The sequence below is a fragment of the Perna viridis genome, chromosome 4, assembly GCF_037379345.1.
Source record: "Perna viridis isolate PV_CMFRI_1.1 ecotype Kerala chromosome 4, ASM3737934v1, whole genome shotgun sequence".
Taxonomy (NCBI): domain Eukaryota; kingdom Metazoa; phylum Mollusca; class Bivalvia; order Mytilida; family Mytilidae; genus Perna; species Perna viridis.
Window position 1 is genome coordinate 693,198 of NC_142448.1, and position 27,051 is coordinate 720,248.

Consider the following 27,051-nt stretch of genomic DNA (forward strand, 5'->3'; position numbering starts at 1 on the left):
TAGCGGAAATCAACAAAATGTATTCCAGTGTCAAAGTCCAAACATGGCACACACAGCAAAGAACATAAAATAACCAAAATAATACATACAAAGTAACAAAAAGAAACGAGCAACTCCACTAAAAACTGGGAGCATGTAACAATCTAATTAAAGACACATCAATTGTTCCATTCAGTCACTGCATGTAGGCCTACAGGCTGTGACTGAATGGAACAATTGATGGATCTAATTTTAATTAGTTTTATTATGACATATATAATATCAGGAAATTATGTTTGGACAAACATTGTAGAAATGACGCTGTTGGACGTTTTCAGCCAATCTTGGTCTGATACGTTGTCCACACCCCGTCCTCAATGCCTTGCAGTATTGCTATGAAACTCAATGGAGCGTTCGAATACCAAATGAAGATGCGCATTTTGTCAGGAATTTATGTTTTAAGTAAATTTGCAGTCATATTCTGCAATTGTGTTGTCAACAAAAGAAGTAAAAAATTATGGTTTGGATGTTTTAGAATGGCAGCAAAACTGTGTGTCTAAAGTGCTTAGTCTATCCGCATAAAAATTGTGCAGAATATGAATATTATCCCCTGATGTACAGGGTTTGACAGGCATCTGTCCAGTTTTGCTGCAAAATGCCTAAGTTTAAACAGCCACCACTTCCACAATTTTTGCCCAAACATAATTTCCTGACAATATGCACATTTCAATATGGTAATAATAATATCCCTGTAACACCCATTAAGTTTCATAATAATCCTGCAAATCTTTGCAGAAGAGGTGCGGAAAACGCGTGAGATCAACTTAGCTGAAAAAAACCCTTAGTTCAACAGCCGACATTTCTACATTTTTTGCTAAACATAAATATTGGACAGTATACATATCTTCATGTGGTTATATTACATCTTACAAAGTTCCATACCAATGCTTCAAGCTGGTAAGATAATAGTTCAGACAGACAGACAGACATGTTGAAATCTATATACCAGAAAACTTTGTTTCCGCGGGGTATGACAAGTTGTGATGGACAAATGGGTAAAGAACTTTGTTGCGTGGGGTATAATAAAAATCTATTAACTATAAAACTGCATGTATGTTAATGTTAAAAAGCAAGGATTTTTAAAAAAAAAATTTATTGAGGCCTGGAAATTAACTTATTAGATAATAGTATCCTGGTAGAGATGTAAACTTCAACTATAATAAAAAAAATCACATCAAAAGCCGAATAAAAAATTACTTCAATAATAATTCTATATAAAATTATCTTAATAAAAGAGCATCACAAATTTTTACAATATTTTGTGAGTGGCAAGCCAAGCTAAATAATCTTGTCATATGTTCCATGACAACATAAGTTAGGATGTTACTCCACTACTTGCATTTATTATACAAACTACTTGTATGGCAAGCGTGGTGGAATTTATTACTTATTTATTAATATCAATAAATCGTTTATTGATATCAATCCGCATGTTTTGAGAGCATTTAACCCTATCTTACGACAAAGCATAAGATAAAGATTAAATACTGTCTAAAAATAGAAGACTATCAATAATAAACAATAACAGCAACAGTCTTACTAACTACAGGGAATTGGATAAAAATATAGGTTAATTACACCAAAATGATTCTTTCCACCTTATTAAAGGCTACCAATAGCCCATTGTACATGGAAAATATCTTTAGTGTAGTAATATCAAATACGAAAATAAAACATACGTTAAGAATATATCACATAAATGATGCACACTTGACAAGATTTATCTAGATCATCTAGTAAGTATTACTTCGACTCACCATTATTTGTTAAAAAAGTTTTCATTAAAAATGTAGAATGTGAGTAGAACACATTAAGAAAAATATAGAGTTGTCAGTAATTAGAATAAAAATATATGTCGATATTCAGAAATCAAGTCAAATAAAGGTAAGACAGTTCCCTTTTGATTTTTTTTTGGTAACAGACAAGACAAAACCTAATAGACAAAATATATTAATAAATATAACTAGAACCTCACTGAGTGATACCCCCCCGCTTGTAACAACTGATTATTATATATATATATACCATTTAAAGAAATTTTCAATCTTTATATTCCTTCATGCAGAGATTCATGTGATTCCAAACTTTCATATACAGTTTCAAAATCCACTGAACAGTGTAGGAGGAGCTATTTAAGGACATCCCAAACCTTGGAGTTTGATAAATATAACGAAAATAAGTATGGTGCATATGTCAAAGATACAACAACTCCAGTGGGATGAAAATGTCAGCCCAAGGCCAATTGGTAATCAATGAATGACGAGGTAATCCCATACCCCAGGGCAGGCTGTAGCTGGCACCAAAACATCATTATACACAGGTACATCCTACTTTCATTAATAAATTCCAAGTAATCATTTAGGAGAGATTACCACAAAAGTACATGTAATGACAGACAGATCAAGACTGGTGTGCCAGGATATTCCTATAAATCTCCCTTAATTTTGTTTACTGTGGGTATAAAAATATTGTAGTGAATTTATAATGATGATAATATAATGCTACAATAATTGAAGAAGAATAAAAATCTACAGATCATACTAATACTAGGGATCCTATCAAAACAACAAAAAAACAAATAATTAGTATCTCATAATTAAACAACAAATCTCATTAACAGTAAAACATAATGCAAAAGGGCTATTCAAATAAAATTTCCCTGGGAGTTGGGGGGAGGGGGTGGTGGAATACCACTAAAAAATTTAAACCTTGGTTGGAGGTATTTCTGACATTTACACAATCAATGCATTGCAAAAATGAAATTCTCTTGGTGGTACCCTTATGAATTGTGGTGTTCCATCCCCTTCAGGGAGATTTTACTAGAATAGACCTAAATGCTGATACTGTCTATTTCTGCTATAAACAGAAAAATGATATTTTGGAAATTCTAAAATTTCCTGTTTATTTCTGAGTTACGTGTATAGTAATAGTATGTGACAATGTGACCTTGAACTTTGAATACATTTCTATAGGAAGTTTTCTAATTTCACTTTGAAATCATTCAGCTTGTTCTATATTTTTGATATTCAGTGATTTAACAATTTCATCTTCTTTCCTTCCTATTTATACTGTCCATTACAGGTACTGTCAAAACAAGGCAAAGAAAATAAAACAAAAAATGAATAACACAGTGTTGTTTTCACACATTGAGACTACAGCTAGCACGGTAGAGGACACAAGTCTGGAGTTACAAAACTGAAACAGACAAAAAAGCCATTCATTACAAAAAAAAAACATAATCCAAATTTGACAGTGTTTCATTGCTGTATTTTTCCACCACTGTCCCAGGTTAGGAAAGGATTGAATCCTCACGAACATGTTTAACCCCATCACAAACTTTATGGGCCTGTCCTAAGCCAGGAACCAGTAATCCTGTGGTTATTTATATCTTCATGTTCATTGTTATCCGTTTTCTGTAGATTAGGTTGATTTTCGTCTTTTATGAAAAGTTTCACATCATTTATTTTTGGACCTTTTACAGCTTGTTTTATGGTATGGGTTTTGCCCATCATTAAAGACTGTGTAGTGACCTTTAGAAGTTTAATAGTTCTTTGCTTGGCATTCGGTGGATGACTATCACAATGGCAATCATACCACATCTCTCTTTTTATATAATTGTGAAATCAGTCACAGAGTGTTAAAAATATTTATGATATCTATGCTTAAGTTGTTTACCCAATGATACTGGTGGGATTTACAATTACAAAGAGATCAATGTGAGTAACATCAATTACAACAGCTTGTTCTTTTATTCCAGGCCTTCTAAAAGTTTGGAAAACATGTTCATTGTGAGGAACTAATGAAAAATTAAAAAGTTAAAAGAAATTCCAATGAGCGTCCAAAACTTAATGGAAATATTAGGTGAAAACTTTCCTGATGAGAATAGTTACCTGTATCTAGCCTCGTCAGAGTATAATCTGTCTTTACTATAGTATCTAGATATAAAGCTTTTATCAAATAAAAACTTGTTCTTGGCAATCAATTCTTCAAAGTCCAATACTCCTTTTGAGTTTTGTATGGCATCGGCAACAACAGAGATATAAAACGTGGTTATTGTCTCATGGTATCCAAACTTGACCTGAAATCACAGAGATATAAAACAGGGTCTGTTATCCAATTTAGACCTTAAATTGAGATATTTAACAAGGTCACTATTTCATATAGTATCCAAACTTGACCTAAAATCACAGTCACTGTTTCATATGTTATCCATGCTTGACCTGAAATCACAGAGATATAAAACAGGGTCTATTATCCAAACTGGACCTTAAATTGAGATATTTAACAAGGTCTCTATTTCATATAGTATCCAAACTTGACCTAAAATCAGTCACTGTTTCATATGTTATCCATGCTTGACCTGAAATCACAGTGCTATTACATTGTAAATGTGGCCATTGTTGGTAACCAAACTTTTGAGATAATGTGGTATATTCCTTCATGGCATCCAATCACAATGTAGCAGCAACAATGTTACATCAACACTGGTACTTTTATATTTTAAGATAAGGCTACATCAAGCTAACTTAGAGATTTTCATTACTGCCCTGTCCATTTAAAGGCTAAGCCCCACCAAGTTTCTGGATTTTTTTTTTCAGGTCCATAACCATCATGACACTACCATTAGGTAATAACTATTGACTTCCAGTTGTAACGAAGTTTAAAATTAAAAAAAATAAGGTGTTTTATAATTAAATTTTTTTGTCAGAACCCATGATGATTTTCATAATTAATACGTCCTATAATCATCTGTTAAGGCAAAACCAATCAGAAGCAAAAATTTCTTCCAAAAATCATTAAGTACTAAACAAAGCACTGAAATAATAAAATATACTTACTTTATCTTTGTTCAGTTCATTAAATTTTTGTATCCCTTCCCTGAAATAAGAATTATAATGGTCAACTGTTGATAATTAAAGCTTTTAAATGGTTATGAAATCAACAGGTATTGATTTCATAAAAAATGTACAGTGTAGAATTAGTCATAAGCTGAGACATCATTGTGTTGTGTTATGTCTAATTTTACACTTCATTGACCACAGATTCTTTAACTGTTTGTATTACATTGCATGAAAAATATTTTGGGATATTAAATTGCTTCCTGGTTTTACTGGTATATATGCATTTTATAAAAACCTAATTTCTTGAACATTGAAGTGTGTACGTTGTCATTAACCCACTGGAGCCAAAATTAATAGCGTAAATACTGTTACAAACTACTTTTCAAAATCTTAGTCAATGTCTATGAATAATTTTTAAGATAATGACAGCACAAAATCTGATTCTCAAAACAGAGTTTAGGTAATTATAATCAGTAATCGTTATTGATTGTAATCCATTACAACATAGTGAGTTATTGATTGTAATCCATTACAACATAGTGAGTAATCGAAAGTAATCTTTAAACAACATTGATTTCAATTACTTGTAATTGTAATTTAATCGATTACAGCTTCTCAAAGCTCTATAATTATCAATTACTTTTCAATTACATTTTGCATAGGTAGATAGATAGATATTTATTTCATTTACGTTTCACCATTAATATATATATAAAATACATAAAAGAATTACACACGAATTAAAAAAATATTAATGCTTTTTATTAAGAATTATGAGAGACGATAAAAAAAGCAAAATAAAACTCTAAAAAAGAAAACTATACTAAACATTTATCCAACTTATAGCTTAAAATTGTCAAAATTAGATAAATAAATAAGACAAGTATATTACACCTTAAAATTCTAAAAAATAAAATCAAATTGTAATAAATTATCGGTATAAAAAACGTCTCCTTCTGTCTAAAAGTAACTTGCAGGTTTTGGCACACTAGTAGATCCCATTGATGTTTTGGCTCTCTAATATAATAGACAGTTTTTCTTTATTAGTAATCATGTTATAGTTTTCGTGTTCTTTGACAATAGAATCCCACATCTCTTTTCGCAGGTCTTCATACAATGGACATGCTAATAATACATATTCCTCTATCTCTATTTAATCCCCACAGGAAAAGCAAGTTCGTTCGTTAATTGGCAAACGTTCATAGCATCCAGTCCCATTTTGCTAAGGTGCAACCCCGCCTTCAAATTGTGAATATGCCCTACATTGAGCTGGAGATTGTAAAACACGCAAATACATCTCACAACTATTATAATGTCAGTTTTAAAGAGTCTGTATTGGAACATTGGGTTTTGAAAGGAGTTCATTTATGTAATTTTCTATAGAAGAAAACACATTTAATTATGATATTTGAATAGAAAATATGTTAATGAATCAATCATGCTATTATGTATTTTAATGCATCATGAATATTGTTTTAATTTCCTTCATTATCATTACAGAAAAAATTGACTTTATCATTTTCTACAAATTGTATTAACAGTTTAAAACAATAAAATCTCTGCAATATAACCTGAGGCATTATTTCACACCTGTTATATTTGATTGGAATTTTGACAGGTGTGCAAGTAATTGGTCAGCAGATGTGAAATCGGTTTATTCCCCGAACGCCTACTGGATTAAAACAACATGTCATTAATTTTATGGATTAAGAGGCCATCTAAAGGGGCATACAATTAAAGTTACCTGTATTTTTTGTAAATTTATGTCAAATTCTACACATCTATATCTAATAGATGACAACAATAAAATATACAAATATTATCATCAAAGATTAAAATATAAAATATACAGATATTATCATCAAAGATTAAAATTTAATTTATTGATGATAATATGGCTATATTTTTTAAATTTTACATTTGTTGTTTTCACCTATGAAATATATTTTTATTATAATTATAGAAGACTAAATGTAAGATTTCAATTTTATTTCATTAAATGTCGTATGAAATATAAATAAGCATACAACATAAAGTTATAACAATAAATGACATACAGACATACATTATCAGTACAGCACTATTCCACTGTTTTCAATTTCATGTTATCCAAATGTTATATGTAATTTAATATAAATATCAATATAAAACATGAATTTCCAACAAGTAACAACATAATTATTCTGTTGATGTCGTTGGCATTTTGAACATCTTTAAACATCTTAATTGCAGTAAATATGTTGGGGTGGGCTTGTTGTGTCATCTTCTTTATTTTGCTGTGCCACCCTTCCATGTTGTTGTTGGTTCTGGGTCCCTGTGTTCCAAAGTGGTTCCAACGTGTTCGGTCTCCTTCCACCCACTGCTCTGTGACATAATCTGTAAAAGTCTGAGTTATTTGTGAGATGTTGGTGTCGTCACGGTCTTCAAGAGCCTGGAACCAAACATCCTCAATGGCGTCCATGGGTATAAGAGGAAGAATAGCAGCACGTCTCACTAACGTTTTCACATCATTGTTGTCTCAGTACGGTATTTGTAGTCCACTGGCTTGTGTCTTTTTCCAGATGGCCTGTGCGTAATGAAAGAAACATCCCTTAGTATGTACGCCTGGAAACACATCTTTGATCGCATTGTGAGCAGCTGTCTCGAAGTCTAGATATGCATTGGTTGCAGTGAATTGAAGTCCATGTTCTGCCATCTATAATAAAAAGTATACATTATAATTGATGTAATTGTTACTTGTTATCAATTTACAAAAATCTCTTATAGAAAACATGTCAATATAGTAAATTCTAAGTATTTATCTGCAAGCCTAAAGTCATAACAGTTACAAAAATGTGTAATTCACTTGCACTTTTTACAAAATCTTTAATGGGATTTGTCTCAATTACACTTACTCCATATCTCATCATTTTTATTTTAAATCAAAAATGTGCATATGTTTTCTAAATAGATTTAGTGCTTACCTTGTCATGTAGTAGAGTGAAAAAACGGGTGTAAGTAGCTTGACTTTTTCCTGGTAGGAAAGCGTATACAACTGATGTCATTTTGTCGTCGATAAGTATGTGTATGGTGTAGATTTGGTAAAAGAGACTAGGGCATGTGTAGAAGGTACCATCACAAAAGAATTTGTCAGTAGTTCCAGACTTTAATCATTTAATTATTTGCTTAATTGCTTCAAATTGTGCAAAGCTTGGACCACTTAGTTTGTTTTATGAATTATCTATTTTTTTTTAAATATTTGCTCAGTATAATAACTGTTAGATAATGCTTACTTTGAAAATAATTATTGCAAAATATTAAATTTTCTATTATTTTTTAAACATCATGAATAATGTTGTTAGCTTTTATTTATTTATATGAAATTATGAAATATACTTTATTGCAAATTTACAATTTTATTCTTATTTTATATATAGTTATAGAAAATTATATAAATTTTATACTAAAATGAAGGGTCCATCACTACACATTATTAAATTATGAATGTCTACTTTTCAATTACAGTAGCAGTTTATTTAAGGCACTGAAGAAGGTCATTTGTTGACTGAAAATTTTGCCCATTATATATTTTATTATAGTGTGTTCACATCTTTATCGGTATCGTTGTACAATCCTTTAGACATATATATATATATATATATATATATATATATATATATATATATATATATATATATATATATATATATATATATATATATAAAAACTAACTGATGTCCTTCCTCAGCATATATATATATATATATATATATATAAAGAGGTCTGAAAAATTCCCGACGATGTTAGAACTGTCAAATTTGCAATGCAAATTTTTGGTCGTTCCCTCCGCGGGACTCGAACTCGTACCGCTGTGACATCTATAGCCTAGCTGGCCGAGTGGTCTAAGGCGCTGGACTTTGTGCAGGCGGTGTTGCCATAGATGTCACAGCGGTACATCAGACCTTTCTAAACGTTTACATATCTTCCCTGTATCAATTTGATCCAATGGAGCAGTGTAGTGAATACAGTCGTCACATTCTGAGACGTTCTATATATATATATTATTTTTATATTGTTTTCCACAGTTAATTGTAACTTTGATAAAAAGACCCTCTTTGTTATTTCATTCATGCTCCTTATCAGTTGCTTATGTGAGCCTTTGATAAAGGTACAATCACCCACAGCGTACACAATTCAGCTTCTGAATCTGTTTTGATCTTGAACTTTGTGAGTTTTATGCTCATGAAGTTTTGTGATTTTATGCTCATATCATATAGTATTATGAGCTTTATGCTGAGGAAGGATATCAGTTATTTGTAATATTCAATTTAAATTTTACCATCTTCTGGTGATGTTAAACATATTCAGACTTTTATTCAATTTATTGTTATGTTTCACATTGTTGTTAACGATCCATCACCCCGTAAGAGTGATTGTTGACTATTATTTAGACGATTATATATATATATATATATATATATATATATATATATAGAAAGGTCTGAAAAATTCCCAACGATGTTAGAACTGTCAAATTTGCGATGCAAATTTTTGGTTGTTCCCTCTGCGGAACTCTAACTCGTACCACTGTGACATCTATGGCAACACTGTCTGCACTAAGTTCAACGCCCTAGACCACTCGGCCAGCTAGGCTATATAAAAATATGGCTTTCGCTGGCCGGGTCATTCCTCCTTGTAGGATTAATCTAGGGCCGTAACTTAGTACATGATGTATGGTAGTACGGGACAGTTCATTTTAGATGTTATTATGTAAGATAGAGGATAAAATTAATGATGCATGTCAGACCCTTCTACATGTTTACGTTATCTTCCATGTATCAATTTGATCTGATGGAGCAGTGTAGCGAATACAGTCGTCACATTCTGAGACGTTTGTGTATATGTATATCGTGTCCATCCCTGTCTCAAAATCATTGATATTTCAACAACAACAAAAATGAACATTTTACAGAAATTTGAAATGTACATCTTCACATGGTAAGTAATAAATTTCAAATTTTGTAATGTTTTCAGATTTTGTGTTTAATCCCCAGCTACTCACATTTTTGCCATTCATAATCACATGTTATTTTAAAGTGAAGTATTTCACATCTTCCATTTGTCAGATATTCCAATTCCTTAGTCCTTTCCTACTTCATAATATTACCAGTATATATATTTAGTTATCAAACATGTTGTAACTGTGTGACAACTTTATATACCCTGCCACATGAAGTGGCAAGGTATTTTGTGATGGCCTCCTAAAAGTTTAGTTGAGTGTCCATCCATCTGTCGCCTAATACATTTTGTAGTGGTAACACAAAAATGATAATTTTGTAATTTTATATTATTATACATAATATGAAAGCAACATAAAAAATAATATTTAACAAACACACCATTATATTGACAGTATTGAACAGGCGAGACTTATCTACTTTGATAACAGTTTATTAAAATAAGCATTTTTGCACAGAAAATGAAGTTTTATTTAAGTTTTGCCAAATCTAATATAGAGATCTTTGTAATATATAATTAATATATGTAAATAATTTATATTCACTTATATTGTGTATTGTTTTGTGTTGACAGACAGACAGATAGATAAACAGACCTGAATTACATGTAAATAAAAATTAGAGTGCAACTGACCTGATGAAAGGAGTAGCTTTTTCCTTGCCATATTCTGTAATATAATTCCAAGCCATTCTTAAATGTGCTTCATGTGTCCAATCTTCATATGGCAAGGTGGCATTTTCAAATGCTTGTATAAAGATTTCATCTCCTACAGATCTGAAAGACCTGTAACACATGGACATTTTAAACTTTCATTACAGATTATCAGACGATAAAATTTCAAAGATTTCTAAATTAAATAGTTGCATTTGAATAGTCTGACTGTGACATCACTAATATACAGAAAGATGTCAGTTTTGAACATCTAAACACAAAGTATTACCAGGTTAATATTTTCTCTTAACTGCAGTTGTTCTAGATTTCCTATGCGTTAGTAGATTGCAGCTCTCTATCTTCCATGTCTTGTAATTACAAGTATAAGTTTTTACAGAACAACATACTTAACATAGTACAACAAAGTATCAGGAGCATCATCAGACACTGAAGCTTCAAACACACTCCCATACCACACATGATGATCACCAACTGTATGTACAGAATTTGCTCGACACTGCATTACAGCAGAACAACCGGGAATTATTGGTATTCCCTGAAAAGATATTGGGCCTGATGAACTGAAGTTTATAACCATCATGAATTATTGGTATTTTCTGTAAAGATATTGGGATTGATGAACAGAAGTTTATAACCACCAGGAATTACTGGATTCTCTGTAAAGATATTGGGATTGATGAACTGAAGTTTATAACAATCAGGAATTATAGGTATTCCTGTAAAGATATTGGGATTGATGAACAGAAATTTATAACCACCAGGAATTATTGGATTCTCTGTAAAGATATTGGGACTGATGAACTGAAGTTTATAACCATCAAGAATTATAGGTATTTCCTGTAAAGATATTAGGATTGATGAACAGAAATTTAAAACCATCTGTATTCCCTGTGAGGATTTTAGGATTAATGAACAGAAGTTTGCACTGGAAATCAAACCACAGTGTATTATTGGTTTTCAGGTTACAGGGATTTAGATTCTTTGCTGTTTTATATTTCAATTTAGCTCTAGTATTGTAACCTACAAACCTCATGCCCTTGTACATGTGGTACTCTGACAAACTGGTCAACATCATCATTTACATGTTTAGAGAACTCCACACCATAGGATACCTTTAAATAGATCAGCAAATTATATTCATTTCTTGAGGCCTTGATTCTTATACATGTACAATTTGCAAATATTAATCAATTTTTTTACCTTTCAAACATTAACAAATAAACACACATAGGTTTCTGGCAGTTTGAAAGTGGTCTAGAAACTTGAAAAGAATTCTAACTAGGGCATTTACCTATCATAGTCTACTATACAATAAAAACATAAGATTTAGAAAATCAATGTATCTCTACAGTTCAATGTTTGTTGTAACCAATAGACCCTTTCATCTTAACTGAAAAATGGGGCCAAAATACACCAAAAAAATACATGTATATAAATAAATATTAATACCAATTTGGTTTCACAATATCAAGTACCTTATACAATTTATTATTTTGTGTAAATCCAGACAAAATTTCATTTTGGACTCCGACACTGACTAAATTAAAAACATGGCCTAAACAAGAAATCTTAATACACAATAAGATTCAACTCGTAACAGAACCCAAGTAACATACTGAAGATCCACTAGAACTGAATTTTTGTTTCCCAGGACCTCCTTGTAGACCATCTTGAAAATGGACTTATAATCTTAATATAACATTAAATTCAGCATATCAAATATAAATAATTTACTTTACTCTGTCATATGAGTGAAAAAGAAGAAAATAATGCTTCACAGTGTGCAGATCTAGATGTGCCTGCAGAGGTTGAACCCTGAACAGATGGGAAAATATGGGCACAGATTTCAAGCATGATACAGCTCTGAATTTTGTTTGTGATTTGATATTTCACAAAAAATTATAATAATTACAATTATAAATAAAAAACAATGCAACAAAATTTCATGAAAATTGCTTGAAGTTATCGTGCAATTATTCTTAAGGAGGAGACTACACCTCCATGAAATGGAAGTATAAAAATTGAAAGACTGACATTCCTAATAGGATAATTAATTGAAAAGAGTGAATGACCAAAATTTAATCACTTGTGCCAAGAACGCATGAAGATTATAACTTATGCGTGAAACAAGTACAACACACTCATCAAATCTAGGCGTGCATGAGTGAAATTACCAAATTTATTTCACTGTGAATTATTCAAAAATTTACACTGGAAACATTTTATAAATCACTGCTATCTATAAAATAATATCATATTTATCATCCAATTTGCATGTTGGTGATATAATAACCTTGCATCAAAGAGAACCAACCACAAATAAATCTATCATACAATTATTAACATACCTGATTCTTTGCTAGTACATGGATGGCAAAATGCTGTGTTCGTAACAAAAGATCGTGCATTTTACTAAAAATAAACAAGAAATGGTTTCAATAGTAATAATATCATTTGGTTTATAAGTGACCAATAAATATTTAAGTAACTGTAGCTGAAGTTAACCAGAGATAGACAACAGTCTTTGTGACTTGACAGGAGGTAATTAGACATTTACAAAATCTTAGTTTTGTAGTTTGTTTTGTTGTTCTTTATTATCATAACCATGTTGAAATTTCTGAAGAAAAAATGATAGGTATACTATACCAAGCTGGTACCTAATTTACATGTATCTTGTATTCAGTAATTTAGGTTTGTGTTTATTATTTAGAAATAGTGATCCGGTTCTGTTACCAATATTTGAAGTAATGTAATTTCCTCTTGGACTAACAGTTTTCAACTCTTGTGACATTCATGTTATAAGATATTACTGATGGTTTGGGATATTTATAATCTAAAAACCAAGCTCACTGTTTAAATAACAAACAAAGATAAACATAACTACAGAAAAATTAAAGGTTTAGTTGAATAATGCAAGACATCAACTCATGTTATTTCATTTAAACATCATAACAAACTAGTCATGAATAAAATCAAGTAATGTAAGTTGATATTTTAAGAGTTATAAATCTTTTTTTCTATGATTCCCCTGGAATATTTGGATATTCAGCATCAGCCATGGCAGAAATTCTAATAATTGTCCGTCTATGTCACTATCACCTGTTGTTATGGCAGAACAACGCATGAAACATCACATTACTGCCTCCAACCAATCAGATTTTATCAACTATGTCTCACACAACAACCCATCACAATGGTGAATATTACTAGTTTGTATTACATCGTCCATGGTCTGATATCTTGAATATCTAGCTGCCCAAGAAGTAAATAAAACTACCAAATCATAGAGAAGAAATTAATAGTAGTAATAAATAACCAAAATATGATTAGTCATGCACAGCACTAGTTCCACATACTCGCTATATCTTTTCATTCTCTGATCATTTGATTACTTGTGATCATATTTTGATTATCTAAACAAATCATCTCGATTCACACAGTAATGTTCATTACACAATCAGCATGTAATACCTTGGATGATTGACACAGAAGGATACAATTGGAGGATGGTAAGATACATTGGTAAATGATGTACATGTAATTCCTTTGTTTATCCATCTGTGTTTTAGTATATCATACTCTGCAGTTGTTACTACCACAACTGAAATCAAAACATACATAACAGCATTATTGAAATGACAAAAATTATTATTCATTGTAGACTTAAATATTCTAAGTGCTACTCCATGATAAAGCTAGATTTTTTCCCTTTTGTATATTTTATTTGTAAACAACTGATTGTGTGGTTGTCTCATGGAAATTTCCCCCACATTTTTTCTATGTAACTTGTTTATTCAACAAGCTTGTTATCATGTAAGCTCCAGTGTCCAAGCTAACAGCGAAGCATACCTGCGAATTCTCACTTATTTAGCTAGATTTCTTAACACATATAACTGTAAATTGAATGAAAAAAATAATTTATGGAAAATATTGCTTTTTTTACAGCAATTTTACACTTCTTTTTTTTAATATATCAAAAAAAAATTTTCCCACACCTTCACATTACTATCAAACACAAAGTATAAAAAAACAAATAAAAAGCTGGGCTAAACTCTTTTTGTGTTTTCAAAGTCCCACAACTATGAAACAAATAATTGGAAATCAATGAAAGAGTCAACATAAAGGAAAATATTGAAAATAACAAAAAAAAAAAAAAAACAAACTATGAAATGCCTTGAAGTCTTATTGTAGAAACTAGACAGTAGTCATGTAATAGACAGGTGTATAAAGCAGGTCATGTACAAACTATACATAGTCCTTTAATAGACAGGATGCCTTTAATGTTTTTAATTCACCATATTAAAACAGTGTCCCAGGATTGTTTTACCCAAGCAATGCTATACAGTGTCTGGAAAGCTTGTGCTATAGGGTATTTGGCAAGCAGTGCTAAAGGGGGTCTGGCAAGCTTGTGCTATAGTGTGTCTGGCACGCTTGTGCTAATGGGTGTCTGGCAAGCTTGTGCTGCAATAGGGTGTCCGGCAAGCTAGTACTATAGTGTGTCTTGCAAGCTTGTGCTAATGGGAATCTGGCAAGCAGTGCTATAGGATGTCTCGCAAGCTTGTGCTAATGGGTGTCTGGCAAGTTGTGCTATATGGTATCTGGCAAGTAGTGCTATAGTATGTCTGGCAAGCTTGTGCTAATGGGTGTCTTGCCAATATTTTTGCAGATGTGTTATGAAGGAATTCCAACCTCTTTTGTTGTATGAGTAGGAATGTTAGGAAAATCCAAATGAAGATTAACTTTCCCACAATAGAAACTTAACAAATCTGTTCAGAAATTCAAGTTTCTACCTGCGCATGAGAAAGTGGAACCTAATAAACAATTTCCCCACACATAGATTGCACTAGGCATGGGATACTGGAATACGGAATCCTGTAAGAATGTGACGTCACAGTTTGAGTTCTCAACAGTTTTGGGTATATGTACTTTACCCATTACCATCCAAAGAATTACCCACCAGTTTTGGGTACATGTACTTTACCCGTTACCATCCAAAGAATTACTCATCAGTTTGGGGTACATGTACTTTACCCATTACCATTAACAGAATTACTTACCAGTTTGGGGTGCATGTACTTTACCCATCAACATCCAAAGAATTACTCACCAGTTTGAGGTACTTTACCCATCACCATTTTATACAGTCTATCAATAGCTGATTCTGTAGTTCTGTTCATATCTGATGTTGTGTTTTCAGTCGCTTTAAAAATATAGTACATTCAAGTTATTTCTGCCAAATCACTTTGAATACTAAAATGCATTAACTGTAACCATTATTATATATTTATGAGGACTTTTTTGAGCATCTGTTTAGCCATATTATTTGGTTAATTTTTTAATCTTTTTCACAGTATTCACAAGGCTGTAGCGCAATTGAGGCAACAAGGCAAATGCTTCACTTTTGAAATGGCAAACACTGGCTTGGCAACAAGAAAAATATGAAATACCATTTTAAAAAAGACCAATTTAGTCGCCCGAAATCCAAATTTTTTAATACCTAGATTCAAGATAATTAAGAACACGATCTTGATTGCATTGTTATATACAGTGATTATCTACCGTCAGAAGCGATGTCTTTATCATAAAAAACGATGTACACACAGACATTTTCCTGCAGTTTAAAGAAAATGTTAAAGAAAAATAATGTCTTTGCAAATTGGCTTAAGACAGGTTCATTGAAGCGGAAACCAGAGGAATCAGAAGAAAAATGTAAATTATAAAAACACTTCCCAATCTTACCAGTATCTAACAGTTTAAAAACATTAGATATACTACATCCACTGAACACAGTTTGGCAAACAGCAATTTCAATTAATATGAGAGAACAAAGTAACTTAATATCATAACAATGTAAAGCTAAAGTTGAAAAAAGAATCTACCCATTGTGTAGCATTACTACAAGAAACTATTGGTGTCATATATATACTGATAAAAAAAAAACTAAGGTACTAGTCAACTATTAAATATATCATCATTCCATCGGCAGTTCATATTTATACATACAACATGATTACCGTTCATGTTGATTTATATCCTCTCATATCTAGACCAATGCAATCTGAATGCAATATGTTAATAGTTATATGATAGACATGCTAGATGTGCATCTTTTTCCCCCTTTTAAATTCTTTAACATTCTTTTGATGTCTTCAAGTGAAAAAAAAACAAGAAAATCACACAAAAATCAGTTAAGTTTCTCTCAGGGCAGAACCCCCAAGAGACACACAAGTGGGGGAACATCCTCCCAGTACCCTTTTACCTCAATTTACCCTGTGGTACGGCCCTGATTCACTTCTAGTGAATAAATTTAATAAGGAGTTGTCCGATAATTTTGACTCAAGAAGACTTTGGTAGGACTTATCATAAGGATCATTTCAGCAATTGAAACTTTCTTTCCATCTATCATAGTTTTCAAAATAATGGCTGAAAATTGTAAAAAAACAACAACAAAAAACATCATTTTTCAACTTTCAAGGGCAATAAATCTTAGAAGGAATCATCTGACAACTTTCAGGACTTTTGTAGGCCTTATGATAAGAAGCATTTCACCAATTGAAAGAATTTGGCTAAACCAATATGCAAAACTACTGTCTGACCCCTATGTTCTATTTTTAGTCATGGCAGCCATGTTTTTAGACGGATCTAAATTCCCATATCAGTTCTATGCAGGATACCCAAAGGAACATTCTTACCAAGTTTGGTTTCAATTGGTCAAGTAGTGTCAGAGGAGAAGATTTTTGAAAGAAATGACATCAAAAATAGTAACAAAACGTCTAAAAAAAAGGGCAATAACTCCAACATGGCTTAACAGATTACATCAAAGATAGATCTCATCATGCTTACACTTTTACCCTAAGTCAGAATATGGCTAAAGGCTACAAACCACTAATGTCACTTCAACGGCTCCAATGCTAATTTCACTAAGTTCAATGTGTTAAGGAGCTCATACCTTAAGTTTAACCTGAAGACTATACATCACCTAAAAGCTGCATGTTTACACTAACAACCCTGAAAATATTATGTGAGGTTTACTACCTTGTAGTGTGACACCAGCTCCTATAAGACAATGAACTAAAAATAGAATGGGAATTCCCCTACATTTCACAAAAAGGGGCCTTCATGCAGAACTCATAAAAAAAAAATATTTAATTCAGTAAGTTACAGTGACCATTTTCTGTAGAAATGAAGAAAATATAATTCCCTGCCAAACACTAGCTCACCTGTGTAGATTTGATTGAATTTTTTCCACAGCAACAAAACACAAGTGCAATAAAACTTGTGTAGGACTATTTTTGCGTACGTTCTAAAAGTTCATTGGTCCAATTAGTGGTATGTTACCTAAACCTTATGGTTTTGGAGATATATACCAAAAGCTACAGTCTGAGCCCTACATTCTATTTTTCTGTAACAGCAGCCATGTTTTTTTTCCACAGATCAAAATCCTTTAGCCAGGTGAGCTAGTGAAAGCAAAAACCATTTTTATTTATTTTGAAGAGAAAGTAGGGCATCCATATACTAGCATATTTTGTATAAAAATTGTACACTGTGTGTATACATAACATTTCACATATAATTAAGTGAAGGAGTAATCAAGGGAACCAAGGTTATAACAGTAATCAAAAAATGTAATCCAGGGACAAAGACCAGACATGGAAAACAGACATACACAACAAAGAACATAAAGTAACTAAAATCATAAATACAAAGTAACAAAAGTAAATGAGCAACTCAGACTCCACTAAAAACTGGGAGCATGGACCAGGTGCACCGGTAGGGTAAGCGTCCTCTGCTTTTCTAGAAACACCCGCCGAGTTGCGTCCAGTCAAGTCCAGGGTAGACATACGAGGAAAGGAAAACTAAGACCCGTTGAATAAATCAGTTTTCATGGTGCTGATGGATACACCATAACGATCCACTAGTTCATGATGATGACCATAAAACTTCTGTAGTGATGACTTCAATCTTGTAGCAACATAACCCTGTTCCAGAAGCCTATTTGTTAGAGGTCTAGCGCGATACAAAAAGTCTGCGTAGTTTCGGCAAGCTCTGGCATAGCGTATGAGTTGTGATATGAACACTCCATACGCAGAAGCCGAAGGGATGTTGCCACAGATGAAAGGAAAGTTGACGATTCTGAATGAAAAGTCATCATGTTCGTCGTAAAGTTTGGTCAATAGTTTTCCTTTATCATCAATTTCTAATTGTAGGTCAAGATAGGCTGACTTCACAGTGTCTGTAGTATCCTTTATCTCAATTTATTTTGGGTAGATGCGATGTATCAAATCCCCGAAATTAGGACTGTTTAAAGATAATACGTCATCTATATAGCGGAAACTGAGATTGAAGGATCTAGCCAAACGATATTCTTTCTTTCTGATCAGATCAGCTATAAAGTCAGCCTCATAAGAATGAAGAAATAAGTCCGCAAGTAAAGGAGCACAATTTGTTCCCATTGGAATGCCGACTGTTTGTTGAAAAACATGTCCACCACACTGGACAAATAAGTTGTCGATTAAAAATTCCAACATTTTGTAAACATCTTCCTCTGTATATTTGGAAGATGATTTGGAATTATTTCTTACAAAGTATGAGGAATCTCTACCAAGAAATATATATATCGTATCTAGGTGTACCATCTTTTTTGGAAAAACAACGATGTATAATGTTTTTAAGTCAGGATTTTAACTGAGTATGGGGAATAGAAGTATACAGTGTTTAAAAATCATAGGTTTTAATGCTATTATATTCAGATAATAGTCTTGAACTGATTGTCTCCAAAAGATCTTTCGAATTTTTCAGGATCCATATTGAATTAATACCACTACAGGAGTAACAAGTGTTGTGGTAGGACTGCAGACCCTCTTTGACAGTTGTGAGTATAGAAGTTGAAAGTTTTGAAAGAGGTTTGGTGGTACACTTTGAAGATCCAGCTATGAAACGTTGTTTGTATGGATTCTTGTGAAGTTTAGGAATCCAGTACATAGACAGTAAATCACAATCATCGTCCCTGGTAGAGAGACCAAAAGAGGATAGCACAGATTTATGGTTTTCCACAATCTCTACTTTAGAGAGAGTGTAGCAGTATAGGTCTTATCACTGCTATTATTTTCTACGTCTACCTCTGATAACAAACATTGGATATAAAACGTTTTGCAGACAAAAACAATGTTGTTTTGGACTTTGTCTGCTGGTACGACAACATATTTGTCATGTATAATAGACAATGTTTTTGCTACATCGGGGTCTTTGTAAACTGATGTAGCCTTGGCACTCATTGACCTACTTAAAACTTTCATTCGTTTCAAAATTAAAGACCTCACAGCCTTTAACCACTCTGACAGATAATCAATGTCTACTTGTTCTCGTTTTATCCATTTTCTTGCATAGTCCTCGACAGCATCCATATGAACTTTAAAGTTATAATTCCAATTTATGGAGCGTGGTTCACGGTACTTGGGACCTTTAGAAAGGATATTACGCAGAGATTCGTTTTCGATAATGGTTAAATCTCCCGTAACGACGTGACCAGAAGGACCACATCTGAATGGAGAGGTTTTGCAAGAACTGTCAGGTGGTTTAGCTTTGAAGTCTTCAATCTCGAGATTCTGCAATAGCCTTTTATAATTGAAAATTTTGGATGCGATGGGTGAAGTATAGGAATATGAAATAACTGATATTGATTTGTCCTTGAAATATGGGGGAATTTTTAAGACAATTAATTAAGGAGAACCTCCTGCAATAACTGTCCAACCTTACTTACAGAAACACCTAACAGGTACATAGCTCTATCTTACTTACAGAAACACCTTACAGGTACATGTACATAGCTCCACCTTACTTACAGAAACACGTAACAGGTACACAGCTCTATCTTACTTACAGAAACACCTTACAGGTACATGTATATAGCTCCACCTTACTTACAGAAACACCTAACAGGTACATAGCTCTACCTTACTTACAGAAACACCTAACAGGTACATAGCTCTACCTTACTTACAGAAACACCTTACAGGTACATGTACATAGCTCTACCTTACTTACAGAAACACCTAACAGGTACATAGCTCTATCTTACTTACAGAATTACCTTACAGGTACATAGTTCCATCTTACTTACAGAAACACCTAACAGGTACATAGCTCTATCTTACTTACAGAAACACCTAACAGGTACATAGCTCTATCTTACTTACAGAAGCACCTATCAGGTACATAGCTCTATCTTACTTACAGAAACACCTAACAGGAACATAGCTCTACCTTACTTACAGAAACACCTAACAGGTACATAGCTCTATCTTTCATACAGAAATATCTTACAGGTTACACTGCCCTACCTTACTTACAGAAACACCTAACAGGTTACATTGCCCTACCTTTTGTACTGAAACATCTTACAGGTTACAGCGCCATACCTTACTTACAGCAACACATTTTAGGTTCTATGATCTGCCTTACTTACAGAAACACCTTACAGGTTACATTGCCCTACCTTTCGTACAGAAACATCTTACAGGTTACATTGCCCTACCTTACTTACAGAAACACCTTACAGGTTACAATGCCCTACCTTTCATACAGAAACATCTTACAGGTTACATTGCCCTACCTTTCGTACAGAAACATCTTACAGGTTACACTGCCCTACCTTACTTACAGCAACACATTTTAGGTTCAATGACCCGCCTTACTTACAGAAACACCTTACAGGTACATAGCCCTACCTTACTTACAGAAACACCTAACAGGTACATAGCTCTATCTTACTTACAGAAACACCTAACAGGTACATAGCTCTACCTTTCATACAGAAACACCTAACAGGTACATAGCTCTATCTTTCATACAGAAATATCTTCCAGGTTACACTGCCCTACCTTACTTACAGAATCACCTAACAGGTTACATTGCCCTACCTTTCGTACAGAAACATCTTACAGGTTACAGCGCCATACCTTACTTACAGCAACACATTTTAGGTTCAATGATCTGCCTTACTTACAGAAACACCTTACAGGTTACATTGCCCTACCTTACTTACAGAAACACCTTACAGGTTACAATGCCCTACCTTTCTTACAGAAATATCTTACAGGTTACAGCGCCATACCTTACTTACAGAAACACATTTTAGGTTCAATGACCTGCCTTACTTACAGAAATACCTTACTGGTTACATTGCCCTACCTTTCGTACAGAAACATCTTACAGGTTACACTGCCCTACCTTACAGAAACACATTTTAGGTTCAATGACCTACCTTACAGAAACACCTTACAGGTTACATTGCCCTACCTTTCATACAGAAACATCTTACAGGTTACATTGCCCTACCTTACTTACAGCAACACATTTTAGGTTCAATGACCTGCCTTACTTAAAGAAACACCTTACAAGTTACATTGCCTACCTTTCTTACACAAACATCTCATGGGTTGTAGTAAAGATGATAGCTTTACCCTGAACAAAGCCTTAGTCATTGTAATTACTGCTTTCGTGGTATCACAGCCTACAACATAATAACTGATGAAATACTGTAATGCAAAGGTCCTCCATTTTTTCATGCTCAAAGTCCTATTGAGGATGATCGATAGAGGGTAGTAATTTTTTTGCCTCAAATTACCTCCGAAATAAGGCTGTTCCCCCTAAAGGCTATTTCCCCCTAATGAAAGTTTCCCCATTTGTCAAAAAATGGCTAAAAAAATCACTAAAAAGAGAAACCTCCCAAATAGTAGTCAATGCGTTGGAAATGTTTTTTTCAATTGCACAAATTAACTGCTAAAGACTTGTCTTTTCTCTAGTAACTCCCCATATATGCTATTAGATAAATATTTTTATTAATTCTAAATCTCCCAGATTAAAAAGTTGATGCACATTTTTTTCAAATTACAAAAGGATGAGGTACTACTGAAAAAGAACCAACAATATCACTGGTGGGATTTTATCTTTGATTACCATTAGTTTTTGTTTCATATTGAGCACTTTTTGACCAATATTCATCAATTCTCACATCATAACTGAATGTCCTACAACAGTGATTATCTGGTGATTAAAATTCACTCAAAATATTGTGTAACACAAGATTAGGGATTTAACAAGGGAGGTCAATGGAACAGCCAAGGGAAAGTAGCCAAACCACTTTGGTTAACTAAAGTCTCCCTTGCATTTATTATATTCATTTAAAATTCTTCAGATTGACAACCTACCTTACTTGATGCTAATCAGACTTTACTCACTGGCAATGAAAGGGCAGATCACAGATTTTGGAAAAAAGAAGGGAGGATCCCAGGGTATTTTTTGCTCATTTTTGGCCAAATTTTGCCTGAAATTAAGAAAATTTTAAAACTAATAAATCACCTAACCCCCTCTCTCCTGGATCAAATACTGCGATAACACAGGGCAGCTGCTACAGCAGGACATGCCTTCACCCTCCCATTACAATCAAGCACCTGATTGACTTCTAATTTTTCTAAAACTTAACTGTTGTACATAGGAACCAAAGGTTATGCTGTAAAATGGGGTCCTGTTAATTACAGGACAATAAGCAATAAATGCCTGACATTGGATGCCTGGTATTTATAAAACTATGCTTGGAGCAGTACTGTTCCCGAACACGTAATGGTAAAAAATGGGTGATGGCAAAATATTCAAAATATTTTATTTTGGATTTTGCTGAAAATTGAGTTTAACCTGAATTTTATGGTACTAATAAAAAAACTACTGTGAGATTATTATTGTTAGTGGGGTATCAATTTTCGTGGTTTTTGTGGGTTCAATAAACCATGAAATTTGATTCCCAACAAAGAGTAAATTTTCCACTTGTTTGAATGATGGAGTTGTCAAACCACGTATTCAAGAATCAATGAACTGATAAGTTTTCACTAATGGCCTAAACCAAGAAAATTGGTACCCATGAATAAAAGTACTTTCACAGTATGCAAAATTAATAAAACATTGATCTATTCTCAAGTGCTAAATCTGGAAACTGTCAGGGACTTGGCAGGGTGGCCAAGTGGCTAATCAAGAGGTCAATACTGCTGTGGGTTTCACTGATTTTCCAGCCTGGAATTTTGGGGTTTCCTCGCCACAAACATGACCGGTTAATAAGCTCTAGAGTTTATATTGACTTGTACATGCTGGGGTATTCACCGACGTTAAATAAAATTGACCTGCCTACATGTATCTACGCTAAGGTAACGGACTGACGGACAGACGGTGGGGGGTATCACATACTTTGTGTGGTGGGTTATAAAAAGTACAACTTGTGTGTGTCATATTGTCAAACTCCGGAGATGACAGATTATTTAGTAATACCTTCGCCTGGTAACTCGTATCTGTTTATCAATTTGTCAGATTAGAACTAGTATGTTTCAACATCTCTTTCCCGTTACTGCACAAGCTGAGGGGAAATGACCGAGAAGTCCCGATTGGTATCGTGCATCTATAGAAGAAAAACCTGGAATGTTATCCCGTACAAAAATTAAATGCCATTGAGGTAAAATAACCGTTAACGACACACACACAAAAAGCACTTATGATTTTATGTTTTAATTCAGGTGCGGATCTAGGAGACCTGCTGTCGAGGGAAAAGGAGGGTGCAAAATATACCTACTATAAGTTTAAATTTTCATTTTTTTCCGAAGAATATTTATTTTTGAAATTTGAAGGTCAGAAAATTTCTTTTCACAACATCGGGGTCGACACGATGGAACGCCAAAATACAAATGCTTAGTACTTTATAGAGATTCTCCAGACTTTGTGAATACGATTCCAAATTATCTTCTACATATTCTGAAGAAGTTTTGTCAAAATGTAATTTTTTTATCGACATGTCGTGTTCCCAACAGTTGGTCGGCACTGCAGTGGGAACAAAATGTGCTCCGCTACTCACCGACTTATTCCTGCACTATTATGTGGCTGCCTTTATAGCTTACCGTATCAAATATAAAGAACATCGTTTAGCGGGATGATTTATGTCATTTGGCATGATGAGCGGCAACTCAGTGGATATATCATGCATTTTACCTATGTGGTGTATGTTGATGTATTCCATGGAGATAATTGGATGCATTATTCAGGGAATTTTATGGTGTGTTTGTTGTTTCAGTCCATTTTTGATCTAACATTGAAGGGGTGGTTAAATCCTAATAAAACCCCAGATTTCATGCGACTGTCCAGGATCAGGTGATGTTGGTCATTAGTGTGTCTTTAGTTTAAACATATTTATGCAGATAAATTTACAAGTATTACAAGATTACTATGACATTTAACATTCAAAAACACATTAGGATTCGGAAACAAGCTAAATAAGCTTATACAAAGTTCTGTGTACTTAATATTTATCCTTACAAAATATATACATATATGAATTTCTGAACATTATGGAACATATCTATGTTTTGTTCTTCATTAAGTTGTTCTGAGCCGTACAGCAGAATATTAACATTAATGTCTATATCATATATACAATGGAGAAAATTAGCCCATTGCGTAATAAATCATATTTAGGACAGTGTAATATAGGAAATGATTAGATGACTCGACATGACCACATGAAAAGTAAGGAGAAACGACTAACTTGCAATCAAACAAGTATTCGTTTAACGAAAAACTATTTATTCGCAACTTTTAAAAATTTGTCTCAACCAATTTAGGACGGGTCTAGGACATAAGCCCCCCCCCTCCCCGGACAAAAGCCCCCCATCTTATAAAAAGCATAATGTTAATGTAAAAAATAAATTATTTATTTATTATTGTTTTTGTTTGCTTGTTTGTTTTTTTGTTTGTGCATTTTTTTTATTTTTCTTTTGTTGTGACTGTTTCTTTTATATTGGTATTGCATTTTATTTGTGTTTGTCTTTTTTTGTGTGTAATTTTTAATTCTGTTTAGTGTATTTAGGAAGTTTTTTTTTCATGAATACGGTTCAATAACTGTATACACACACACACACACACACACACAGTTATTGAACCATTTACATTAAAAAGAAATTTTCTAAATACACTAAACAGAATTAGAAATTCGGGGGGGGGGGCTTATGTCCGGGGGGGCTTTTGTCGTGATCCCATTTATCTTTGTAGATGCCCTAGTAGTAGAGATGTGGGAAAACGTTTAGCATTTTTCGGGTGGATTAGGGTGGATTAGGTAGTACAATACAGTTAGGTCATTTCTGAAAATTTGGTCTCATTTTGTTGAAATAAAGCTGTTTTGAGGCAGTCCGCACAGGCAATTTCTAGTGTTTTGTCATTAAAAAGTGCATATTTTTTAAATCCTTGGTGTGTGGAGTTTCAAGTCATTTATAAGTAATTTAGTAATTATTGTTATAAAATCCAGTAGCCATGGAAACATACTGAAAAAAATATTACTGAGTTCTAGTACAAATCAGGGGTGCCTTTCCAAAACTAACAGCCAATTACTATGTTTTATAAAATATCAGGCACTTAGACACTACCACAGGATGAAAGCATGCATGGAGTAGGTGGGAAAAGGGAAACATAATAAGACCCTTTTCGATTCATTCTCTCACAATTTTAGTTCCAAAAGTTTGCGCGAAATAAAGTATTTTGAACATCAGCCATCTGTTGCTGAAGAGAAACCTAATACGGCAGGGGACTGAAACTTTCCGGATACCATTCTTCCTTTGAATTACACATGTTTACCATAACATATATTACATATCTATATGTATAAATGCTTAACTACATTTAAACAATTTATCCACCACTTTTAATTTTAAGTTTTACAAAATTTGACCGGGGTAACTTGGTGTGCGAAACAGTGCACCTTAAAGAGAAGGCGACTTTTTAAGTGGTGTATGTCTTGTGATTTTTGAAAAGCTCTATTTGTATGGAATTAAAAAAATACCAGATTTATTAAAATTGAAGATAAGGTATTGATTCTAGAGCAAATCTAATACTTGGTCTGCTCTCCTAGATTAGGGATAATTCCGCCTTGTGTTCTACTACATGCATTTATATAATGAAGAAGGCAGTATACATGGCAAAAATGAGAAAACACATTAAGACACAAATTTTTTTCACACACTGAAAACAGTATTTATTTGGTGTATTTTATCTCATCATTGGTTTTCATACCCCAAAAATAGCATATGAAGATAAAAGTACAGAAAATCATGGAGTTTTCCCAAAACTTAAGACTGGGTACTAAAAGGCTTGTTTCGACTTTCTTTTCTGTATTGCAATACTTATTTGCACAGAAAAAGTGTACTTGATTTGAGTCGTTATGGGGGTAAACCATTGACGAATTTTAAATTTCTGTCCATATTTTCATTCGTACTTTGTTTCTTACGTCTTTTTTCGTTTGAGACTTTTGTGCTCGTTTAATGTTTCTCTTTTTTTTTATTACATGTCGCGTGTACTAGATTTGACCCGTTATGGGGGTCTATTGGATAAACCATTGATTTGCGTATTTTTTCTTTATAATTTCATTCGTGGTTTGTCTCCTTCGCCCCTTTTTTGTTTAATTATTGTATGATGG

At 33.1% G+C, this 27,051-nt stretch overlaps 1 protein-coding gene and 1 long non-coding RNA gene across 4 annotated transcripts; both read right to left on the reverse strand.

The window, feature by feature from the left end:
• LOC148618358 (uncharacterized) lies at positions 1-23,996 on the reverse strand. 3 transcript variants are annotated; one of them, XM_088577155.1, is made up of 11 exons: positions 23,868-23,996; positions 21,964-22,062; positions 15,658-15,750; positions 14,022-14,151; positions 12,899-12,962; positions 11,579-11,662; positions 10,937-11,085; positions 10,512-10,661; positions 4,878-4,917; positions 3,930-4,117; positions 1-3,234 (listed from the first exon to the last, which is right to left on the reverse strand). In XM_088577155.1, the coding sequence occupies exons 2-11, from the start codon at positions 22,031-22,033 to the stop codon at positions 3,198-3,200; spliced, it is 1,005 nt and encodes a 334-aa protein (XP_088433281.1). In that variant the 5' UTR covers positions 22,034-22,062; positions 23,868-23,996; the 3' UTR covers positions 1-3,197. The 3 variants fall into 3 exon arrangements, with proteins under 3 accessions (XP_088433281.1, XP_088433282.1, XP_088433283.1); XM_088577156.1 differs by lacking the exon at positions 23,868-23,996 and adding an exon at positions 22,760-22,865; XM_088577157.1 differs by having other exon boundaries at positions 2,911-3,123.
• Positions 6,822-8,480, reverse strand: LOC148618359 (uncharacterized). The gene is made up of 2 exons (XR_015921284.1): positions 7,844-8,480; positions 6,822-7,575 (listed from the first exon to the last, which is right to left on the reverse strand). It is a non-coding gene; the product is annotated as an uncharacterized LOC148618359 (long non-coding RNA).
• Positions 23,997-27,051: the final 3,055 nt, after the last annotated feature.

Excerpts from the sequence above, each read along its gene's own strand:
- LOC148618358 (XM_088577155.1), bottom strand. The coding sequence starts at position 22,033 with ATGACTAAGGCTTTGTTCAGGGTAAAGCTATCATCTTTACTACAACCC. Across the intron at positions 15,751-21,963 it reads GAGATGTTTGTGTAAGAAAG|CGACTGAAAACACAACATCA; the intron begins GTAGGCAATGTA and ends ATATTTTTAAAG. Across the intron at positions 10,662-10,936 it reads ACTTTGTTGTACTATGTTAA|GTCTTTCAGATCTGTAGGAG; the intron begins GTATGTTGTTCT and ends CATGTGTTACAG.